Here is a 10,478-nt window from a genome sequence, read left to right on the forward strand (position 1 = left end):
GAGGCTTCCTCCTCAGATCTGCGGCAGCCGCCAGCCTCCTCCCTCCAGCCACAGTTCCTCCCCCTCCGCTCCGGCTGCAGCTCCTCCCCATCCTCCTCTGGCGCAACCCTCTTCCAGCAGATCAGCACCACATCAAAGTATGAATCCCGCCCTCTCTTCCCCCCCCTTCCCCCCCCTCCTCTTTCTTCCATCCAGCAGTGTAGCTTGCCATGCTTGCCTGTTCTGTACTTCTGTTATGCACGGCTCCTCTACTAACTGTTAGGTGCTGCCTCTCTTATTCACAGCAGTGTAGCTAGATGTGCTTGCCTGCTCCTTCTCATCTGCATCTGTTTCTTCCCAGATCTGCTTCTCCACCCACAAGGCAGCAGCCCCACCACTGCTTCTCTCCTTCCCCATGCTTGATCTGGCTGCTCTAGTGATTTGGCTCTTCTCTCTTTTTCTTTGACAGTAGCCAGGTGTACCTGCTCTGATGGATCTAGCCAATGATCCTAGGAGAAGAGCTACATCAGATGATCCAGCCTGGAAGTATGGGTTCTGGCCAGATTTAGAGAGGAAAGATTTACTCCAGTGTACATTGTGTGGCAAGATCGATGGTCCATGGTGGAGTGAGAAGGCTAAAGCAACACTTTTCTGGGGGTTCCAGTGATGCGGATAAGTGTCCCGAGGCATCCATGGAGATTAGGATAGAGATGCACAATTCCTTAAACACTAGAAAGTTTAAAGCTATGGAGCGATATATTGATGAGGAGGATGAAGCTGAACTTCAAAGGCGCCGTTCTGTCATATACACATGATGATTTGAGGCCTATGCTTTGGTAACAGTTTATATGTTAACGTTAGTTGTTAAATCTCCTAATTGGTTGCCATCTATTATATATGTATGTACAATTTATTAAGTTAATGCTAGTTGTTAAATCTCCTAATTGGTTGCCATATATTATATATGCACGTGTCTAAGGCGTCGCCTCGCCTTACGCTGCGCTTAGGCGGTGAGGCGCCCCCCCAGCGCCTCGCCTCGCCTTACCGCCTTAAAAACATAGCACTGTAGTAACGTTTATGATAGCAGCTCCAAGGTATATCTGTTTAATCTGCTCCATTGTAATCTAGGCCCATCAACATAAGTGATATAGCCATATAGACCTCTCTCTGTTATGCGAAAATGCAGAAACTTCTACGTACCATTTAAGTGCAAAAAGTAATATGCCCGCTTTAGTCTTGATTTTTATAATCAAATAGATGTAGTATATCAAGTTCCATTTCTGTGCTTCAGTGAGAAAAATATGGAAATAAATGGTATACTACAATGATTTACTTGGAGTTATGTATATAGTTTATGTGGTAAAGGTAATGTCATTATAAAAATCATTATAGAAATGTAATTTATTAATTTGCTTGATGGTATTGCCAAAACAAAAGAATTGGCTAAGGGTAGTCCACCCCCCAAAAAAAATCTTTCTTCCAACCCCTATGGGGGAGAAATAATCAGAAACTACGAATCAGAATCGATATACAACTTGTCTGTACTATATGTAACAAGGATTCCTGTAGAAATATGTTCCCAGGCTCAGTTCCATGTTCTCTTACGGATATTTTAAGAATGTGATACCTGTGGAATTATGGTGTGGTGTTTATTTGTGATACCTGGAGAATTATGGTGTGGAGTTCATGCATGAAAAGTCCTGCTATTCCCAATTCCTTTCTTAATGCCATTTTAAACTGACCTTTCTTAGTTCCATTCCTGCACATAATTTGTATTTTCAGATTCAATTGCAAAATTTCATGGTTTCCGGTTTTAACACTCTACCATGCACAACCAAGATTTTGAAGTCTATGCGGATTTGATGGCAAAGTTGTATGGTTTTCGCTTCTAACACAGTAACACTGCCATGCACAATGGAAATGACAAATGCAATCATAGAGCAATCAAATATAGCCCTCACTCCACACATCTATTTTTGTGTGGAAATAACAAGAATTGCTCAAATGTAGAGAGCTTCAGATAAGGATTATGATCCATCAATCAGATAACACAAGTTGTGCGGAACACTCTGGTGGCTGGTGCAATCATACAGCTTTGCGACCTTCGCTTCTACCAAAATTAGCTATATATGCCATCAGCTAATCTTTTAAAGTTATCTCACACGAACCCACCGATCTACGAATTTAACTTGTAAGGATGGGCAAACCTCGAGTGGCCTTCCATGTTGCTGGAGTAAGTCATGATGATACTTGCACAACCCGATTGGATGGTTAGAGGTTTATGTATCCATTGCAATGTCACGACAAAGCCCTCCATAGCGGAACACCACACAAATTTCGGAATCATGGGACCAGGCAGTGGAACAAACTTCAGCATTGCTGAGAAAATTACTACACGGTTTCCATCTCTAAGTAACATCCCTGCATGTACTTGCTAACCTGCATGGGGACAAAGACCTCCATTGAATCCAAGAGAGAAACATCCAAAAGGTAGTAGAACGTGTGGAGTGTAAGATGGAGAGGAATGAATTTTGTAGGTGCGCTAAAGACGACTGGAATCTCATTTCAACCTGTATCTTATTCAAGAGTAAGCAAAGTTTGAGAAGACTTTGTTTTCTATTGTCGGCATGGTGAACTGAATTTTCAACACTTTGGAACATAATCTGGTAATGAAGATGCATTAAGGAAATCCAGTGGCATGACAGCTCGTGCACAGTGGAACATTTCTACATTCTAGTAGGGAGCACAAGAATTTTCGCGGTTCCATTTTGACTATTATTAGAAGAACTTTGATTTTCTTTGTGATAACATGATCCTACTTCTGGAAGTGGTACTTGCAGTCCAATCTGCAGTGGAATGGATTTTCTAGGCGCACGAATGACTATTGGAATCTCTATTCGACATGTAATTTTTGTATTTTCTCTTTTGTTTGGTGGGTCCAGTGTACAGACTTGTAGATTAGATATCAAGTGGTGGCAAAATTCATAGCACTGGCTGCGCACAATAATTGTAATTATAGAGACAGCTAAACCAATTATGTTTAAACCACATTGGTAGTTTCAATGGAAAGTTGGAGACAAAATATGCTTATTGTCGGCTGGAACTTAGAAGAGCTTGGATTGCAAGTCAGTAGTGAATGTGTGGAGTGTAAGATGGAGAGAGATGAAATTTCTAGGTGCGCTAAGGACGACTGGAATCTCAGTTAACCTGTACTTTATTCGAGGGTAAGCAAAGTTTTAGATGATTTTGTTTTCTCTTTCACAGCATGGTGAATTGAATTTTCAGCACTTTGGAGCATAATCTGGTAATGTAGATGGATTTAGGAAATCCAATGGCATGACAGCTCCTACACAGTGGAGCATTAGTAGATTCTCCTATTAGACACAGGGATTTTCCTGGTTCCATTTTGAACATTATTACAAGAACTTTGATTTTGTTTCTGATAACGTGATCCTACTTCTGGAAGTGGTACTAAAGAAGAATCATTGTAGCATACAATTCTTTGGCAACACATGCCATTTTTCTTCATGTTTGGAATTTCTACGCAAGAAAAACAAAATTTCAAGGTATAACTGTTTAATCTGCTCCATTGTAATCTAGGCCCATCGACATAAGTGGTATAGCCATATAGACCTCTCTTTTATGCGAAAATGTGGAAACTTCTACCATTAAAAAGTAATATGCCCGCTTTAATCTTGATTTTTATAATCAAATAGATGTGGTATATCAAGTTCCATTTCTGTGCTATGCCCGCTTTAATCTTGATTTTTATAATCAAATAGATGTGGTATATCAAGTTCCATTTCTGTGCTTCAGTGAGAAAAATATGGAAATTAATGGTAATACTACAATGATTTACTTGGAGTTATGTGTAAAGTTTATGTGGTAAAGGTAATGTCATTATAATCAACCAAGAAATTCTCACTTCCTAGCCAAATTGCAAATTGAAATGATACTACAAATTGTCCGAACTATATGCAACAAGGATTCCTGTAGAAATACATTTGCGAGGTTCAAAATTCCATGTTTTCTTACGAATATCAGGAATGTTATTCTTGTGGAATCAGGGGGTAAAGTTTATAACAATATGTAGAAATATTTGGAGTTAGAATTTCAGAGGGCTGCTATTCCGGATTCCTTTCTTAGAGCCACTACTGTACATAATTGGTATTTTGAATCAGATTCCATGGCAAAATTTAGGTGTTTCCAGTTCCAACACTCTACCATGCACAACCAAGATTTGGAAGTCTATGCTTGTTTGATGGCTAAGATTTGCAGTTTCTGGTTCTAACTCAATAACACTACCATGCATTAATCTAAACTGGGAAGTCTATTTACAGTTCCTGAATGTTGTACCCTAGAAAAAACGAGAAATTTCAAGGTGAAGGAAGAACAAATTATGAATGTGATACGATAAGTTTAAAAATACGTACTCTTGGCGCAAATCAATGAGCTCATTGGTACTTACCTTTTGGAGTAGCAAATTATCATCCTACAAGTTAGACAGGTTGAGAATGCAGATTCATTGTCTTTTCTTTCCTTCCAGAATACAACCTGGATGGTGTATTATGCATTAAAGACAGAAGTTATCTGCACAGAAGGTACAACACCGCGGAGGGCTAGAAACAAAACGATAAGAAACTTTTCTAGAGATTCATTGCTCATACTTGCTGATTCTAGTTAGTGGCACTCCTCGTATTTCTCTTTAGTGAAAAAGTCCACATCTTAGTAATTTTCTTTCTGCTGTCTGCTCTGATTAAGTGATCATTATATCTGCGTACATGTGCTCTGGATTTTCATTCTAGTTTACTTGTTTTCTCTGCAGACATATTATCTGATGCAGTTTTCGGAGACGAAGGCACTAGGTGATGCTGTTGGATTTGGGTCTGCCTTTCTGTTTGCCTCAGTGTTTGGTATGTTTCACCCTCTCGCGCTTATGTCTTCACGAAATCAGAACCTGATGTTGCCGACCCTCCTGTTTTTGTTCAGGTATCAGGTTGTACAATACCCGGAAACTGGTGCCATCCGGCCTTCTTTTAGCTCTCTCTCTAGGTGCCCTGGGAGTCTTTTACGCTGCTTACTTGCAAGACAAGGTGTGAGCTAATCGCTTCACCATCTCTTGTTTTCTGTACTACTAACTGAAGAAGCTTCCTTCAAGGTTCCCTCTCATAAATGGAAAAAATTTGGGGCCGAGCACCGACGGTCGGTGTTCCTCCCAACGTTGTAGTCTCAACAAACAGCATTTAGTGCCCCTCTGTTTGTTGCCAATGATAAGCTGTGGCCAAGCTTTCATTCGCCGATAGCGCTGATTGCCTGATTGCAGTTGTTCAGGACTCCTGAGCTGAATGCTTCAGAACTTGTGAGATTTCCGCCCGTGGTTCGCCTAAACCGTCGGCATGGCGGGAAGAGGTAGGTTGCCTGTAACCTGTCGATCACTGCTCGGCGAGTACCGGCAGCAATACGCCGCGGACCGACCGTCCGGCGGGCGCGAATCATCACGCGTGCCGTGCCTATCTATCATCTAGATACTGGTTCCCCAACTAAATCTGGGACCTGTGCGTGAGTCGTGATGCGGTACCACTCTGTAGATGGATGCTAATTGGCTGTCCGCCCTACGTGTGATGTGATGTGGGTGTGGTACCGCTCCTGCTTTGCACGCCGCTCATCGGACGCCAATCTGTTTCTAGGGCAAGCGACATGAGAGGCCTACTGTCGTTCCTTGGTAGGTGGTGGATGTATTGTTCATTAGTAGTGGTACAAATCCGGGTCTGTTCGCTTGTTCTTGGGCCACTGCATTATTGGTGTGAAGGTACATATGCATCGTACTACTACTAATGCGGTGCCACTCTGGTACTATGCTTCACGCAGGAATGAATCATTGCAGTTATAGCTCAGCGCACGCTGTTGCACAATGCCTCGTCAGTGTTCCACTTGTTCATCGGAGGTTCTGCCCCCCCTCCGTCGGGCATGTGGTTTTTCCGCACAGTGCAGCGGGCAGCGTTGCAGGGGCGGAACCCACAGCCGCACAGGGTCTTGTGGAGAGGGTGGTACGTGACATTGGCCGCTCAATCATTCATGGCGTCCTCGTCGACCTCCACCGCAGAGAAAAGCGTACGGGGTGTACCGGCTGGCACGAAAGTAACTGTCCTGAACTAACTGGCACATCAGCTGCGGTGGCGCTGGCGTTATATACGGGGGGCGGCCCAAACTGGATGGACCGGCGTTACCGTCTCTCCGATCCCGTGCCAGTTGGACGAACTTGTTCTCTCTCTCCCTGTCCGTATCGACCAATTCCACGTGATAAACCAACAAGAACCAGTCGTCCCCATGCAGATAAGGCAGGGCTAGCCAGCCATGAATCGTGTGCTTCGCTGGCTTTAGCTGACCATCACAGCTCTGTGACTGTGAGTGTGGGTGCACATTAAACAGCTGAAAGTCCTGGCATTCTTTCTACACATGAAAACTCTTTCATCGCGTCAAGCCGTCAACGACAATGAGACGTCTGAAATTCCTCCGAGGAGCGGAGACGGAAGCTTTGCGGTGGAGGGAGTTTTAAAGCTTTTGCATTTCCGGATGGAGAAAGAGGTTGCGCATTGATGGCGCGTGTTTGGGCACCATCAGCAGGCTCCTCTCGCGTTAACATCCACCCTCCCGTGCGCGGCAGGCAGCGGCACCCTGCACCCACCACCACCACCTCCACCACACCCATAACTCCGCGCACGGGCCCTCCGTTCCAGGCTCCCGCTTTCTATCCCTGATTCCACCGTCCCCCCTCGCGCGCGGGCCAAAGCGCCCCTTTTCCGCCTGTTTGCGTGCGGTTTGCCACGGCACGGCGCGCACAAGCGGCCACGGGGTTGACGCGCCCTAGAACGTCTCGTGGCTCGTGCCCCCTGGCATTCAGCTCTCACGGGGGTTCTTCGCGTCAGACGTGTCGCAAAATCGAAATTTTGAACGTACGTACCCATGCTAGAAAGCGGTAAAGTGGTGGTGGTACTGGTAGCAGTACGAGTGCGTGTCAGTGCACATTCAAACGAAAAAGTATGTGCTGGCCCTGGATGAACAAGGGACACCAGGTGGATTCGTGTTATCAGCCGAGATCGTCTCGACGATTTCTTGGAAGCAATCTACATTGTACGAATCGACCACTACACGCGCCACGCCGGGGGAGGCAGAGGTTGCCGGCGGCGGGGCGGCGTCCTCTGCCGGGGCGCCGTCGGCCTGGCGGCCGGCCCCGGCTCGCGGCCGGCCGTGGCGGCGGCGGCGGGGGCGAACACCTCGTCCCAGATCTCCGCGAAGGCCCGGAGGATGGCGTCGTGGTGCCGGGGCGCGTTCAGCGCCAGGAAGCGCCGGAGGAGCTCGCGGAGCTCGTCGCCCGTCACGATCCCGTTCTCCACGATCATGTTCAGCATCGACCGCCGGAAGTCGCCCAGCGGGTCCTCCGACTGCTTCACCACCGCCACGCTCCCGTCCAGCCTCCCGCTGCCGCCGCCGAAGCCGTTGCCGTTGCTGTTGTCGCAGCTCGTCGCTTTCCGGTGCTTCGGCGCCGCCTGCGGTGTCGGCGAGCGCTTCTCGTCTTCTTTGCTCTTGGATTTATTGTCCTCCTCGGTCTTCGCGCTCCGGACCGGCTCCAGCGGCGGCGGCGGGGGCAGAGGGCGAGGGGGCTGTGGCGTGAAGTGCGCGTCGCCTTCTTGCTTGCTGGCTTTGTCAACGCTCTTCACCCTCCGATGCTGCTGGGTTGGGACCTGCAAGGATGGCGGCGGGAGCGGGCGCGGCCGCGGCGGCGAGAAGTCGCCGTGGCCTTCTTGGATGCTGGGCTTGTCGTCGCCGCGCACAGCTCGACGTTGCACGGGCCGCGACGGCAACGGCGGAGGCGGCGGTGGAGGAGGAGGAGGCGGCGGCGGTGGCGAGAAGTGATTTCTTGGGGGGCTCTTGGTCCGCGCGCACGACTTGATGCTCCGCTCGAGCTCGCTGAGCTCGCGCAGCAGGCCGGAGAAGCTGGGCGTGGTCGCGGAGCTCGCCCGCTTGCACTCGACCTCGTCGGCGTCCTCCCACAGGAAGGAGGAGGAGGCGGAGGGCACGGTGAGCGTGCCCGTGGACGTGGACGCCGACGGGTGCGTCCTGCTGGCCGTCCGCGACGTGGCCGTGGTGGCCGTGGACGCCTCCGTGCCGGAGCGCGGCGACGAGGCGGCCACCGCCGCCGCCGCGACCGCCACGGCCTTGGGGTCCTTGCAGCCGCAGCCGAGCGCGAAGCCGACGCCGCCGAACCGCTTCCTCGCCGCGACGCCGTGGCTCATCCCCTCGCGCGCGTCGTGTCGCTCCCGGTCACTCACAGCTGCCCACACCACAGGGATCTTGGACGGTGGCCGGCCGGCCGGGGCGGCCTTTATATCGCAGAGCGCTGGCAGCTCACAGTGGCATATGGTGGCTCGCTCCCCTCGCTCCCGACCCCCGAGTTATGAAGCCAGCGACGAAGAAGCTACCGAGCTCAGCTGCGTCGCATGTATACATGTACTAATACTGCGTACGCGCACGCGGACGGATACAGTAGACGTGACGACGCGCGATCCGCACCGTCCGTTCACCTTTCGCTTAAAGACACGATTGATGGTCAGTTGGATCAGCTCGCTAAGCTAATAATTTCGACGCCGTGAAGCAGATCTCCTCCAAGCTCCAAACCACTGTCGCGACGAACAATAAATACGCGCAGAACCGAAAGCTGACCGGCCATTGTAGCTGCGCAGCGCAGCTTGTCTTCATTAAGCCGGCCAGTGAGCCGTGCCCTTCGCGGCGATGTTCGACAGATACAGGAGAACTACTCCCTACAGAATACAGAATACACCAAACAGTGGTGCTGTTGTGGTACTCATTGCGCGCACGTAGGGGTATGGGTACGTGTTATGTATGCCCCCTCGCATGTGCAATCATACATGGACATATGGACTCACTCGCACCGTGGAGCTACAACTGGGATGGTCCCTGCCATGGGTCTGCGGCACCTGTCTGGTGTAGAACGAGGATAGATTTTGTGCTCCGATTGTTCCTTCGGAATGGAATGGAGGGTGCCGCGAGCCGGCCGCCATGGAGCCGCTTGTCCTCACCTGGGAGCGGGGGAGCAAGGCCACCGGTTCCGCTGGATTTCTGCGACTTTCGGGCGCGCCCGCATGTGCCCGCCGTTGGCCGGACTGATCGACCCATCGAATCTTCCAATTGCAAGTGTACCCGATGCTACCACAGTGCCAAGGAGGTGATTTCTTATCTCAATCAAAGCCGATCGTTGTAGTAGGTTCTGTAGCAGCTAGCTAACCACCCGTGTCGGTCCCGCGCCACAAATCCTACTAGGATCCTCTGATAGGCCTGCGCATGTGCTTGAAGTTTTTGTATCTGCGGACATCGCTCTCGTGATAGAGCTATAAAATTAAAGCCGGCTTCCCTGAGGCAGGTGGAGCTCCATTTACGCCGCCACCGTCCGCCGGATGAATGTGCTCGTATCCAGCGGCGGGGCGGTACGGCGGTCCATCAATCTCTACGGTCAAATCGTTCGAGTTGAAGGCCCATAAAAGCCCCTGGGGTTGCTCCTGCGCCGAGATCCATCATCTTCCTCGGGCCGGCCGCAGAGCAGAGATTGTGCTCGATTGCGCCTCTGCGGTGCGACCACCGCGAGATCGTTCCTTCTGGTTTGACCCCAGGTTTCATCATGGCAAAAACCGGATGGATGGATGGAAGGAAGTGCGACCGAATTACTGGTGGCGCAATGAAGCTGCTCGGAAGCACGCCTTCCGGAGGTCGTACGTACTCCCCTTTTTAGGGCAAAATCCTTAATTAGCTCCACCGACTATGTTTTTTTAGGACTCAAAAGCTAAACTTTGACGGTACTATGAAACCGCCCATATCGTTTTGAATTTTTTTTATGCCCCTCCGTTTTTATTTAGTCCGCGTATTAACTTTAGTCAAACTCAAGCTTTGTAAATTTTGACAAAGTTTATAAACAAAAATATTAACATGTATAATAACAAATTAATACCATTAAATTCATTAGATTTGTTATGTTAAATGTTAATATTTTTTTCTATAAACTTGATCAAACTTTATAAAGTTTGACTTCAATCAAACCTAATACCTAGAGTAAATAAAAATGGATGGAGTACATAGTAGTGGTTCCGCATGTCTTCAAGGAATATGAGAACCATTTAAAACTGAAACTCTGTGTTTTATGTGTCAAACAATGCTAGATCAATTGCTATCATGCACAGTACATGATGAAATACCAAAAATAATAATCTCATGTCATCGCAAATTGAAGAGATGGCAGATGACACACGCCTCTCATTCCGTGCGTGTTCGTTCCAGATCTGTGTGCGTCCTTGCTAGTATCCCTGCCGGGATTTCTACTCCGGCGAGGGGAGAGGTTGGTGCTCCGCAACGCCGACGACCGTACGGTGGATGCCTGTGGATGGCGTGATGATGGCGGGTTTTTTCCAGGCCAGTTGGTGTATTTCCCG

At 48.9% G+C, this 10,478-nt stretch overlaps 2 protein-coding genes and 1 long non-coding RNA gene across 3 annotated transcripts in view; 2 read left to right on the forward strand and 1 right to left on the reverse strand.

Moving 5' to 3' along the window:
• LOC123054110 (uncharacterized) overlaps positions 1 to 3,061 on the forward strand; it is a 4,932-nt gene extending 1,871 nt beyond the window's left edge. Inside the window, exon 2 of the long non-coding RNA XR_006426050.1 lies at positions 449 to 3,061. This is a non-coding gene — a long non-coding RNA (uncharacterized lncRNA). The remainder of the gene's footprint in view (positions 1 to 448) is intronic.
• Positions 1 to 5,281, forward strand: part of LOC123054109 (protein FATTY ACID EXPORT 4, chloroplastic) — a 7,681-nt gene extending 2,400 nt beyond the window's left edge. Inside the window, exons 3-4 of the mRNA XM_044477799.1 lie at positions 4,805 to 4,892; positions 4,969 to 5,281. Of these exons, the coding sequence (XP_044333734.1) occupies positions 4,805 to 4,892; positions 4,969 to 5,078 (198 nt within the window). The 3' untranslated portion in view covers positions 5,079 to 5,281. The remainder of the gene's footprint in view (positions 1 to 4,804; positions 4,893 to 4,968) is intronic.
• A 1,737-nt stretch (positions 5,282 to 7,018) lies between these two features.
• LOC123054108 (protein cappuccino) lies at positions 7,019 to 8,560 on the reverse strand. Its single transcript, XM_044477798.1, has one exon. It carries the CDS (start codon positions 8,271 to 8,273, stop codon positions 7,125 to 7,127), a length of 1,149 nt encoding a protein of 382 aa, XP_044333733.1. The 5' UTR covers positions 8,274 to 8,560; the 3' UTR covers positions 7,019 to 7,124.
• Between the last annotated feature and the right edge of the window lie 1,918 nt (positions 8,561 to 10,478).

The sequence above is a fragment of the Triticum aestivum genome, chromosome 2D, assembly GCF_018294505.1.
Source record: "Triticum aestivum cultivar Chinese Spring chromosome 2D, IWGSC CS RefSeq v2.1, whole genome shotgun sequence".
NCBI classification, from domain to species: Eukaryota; Viridiplantae; Streptophyta; class Magnoliopsida; order Poales; family Poaceae; genus Triticum; species Triticum aestivum.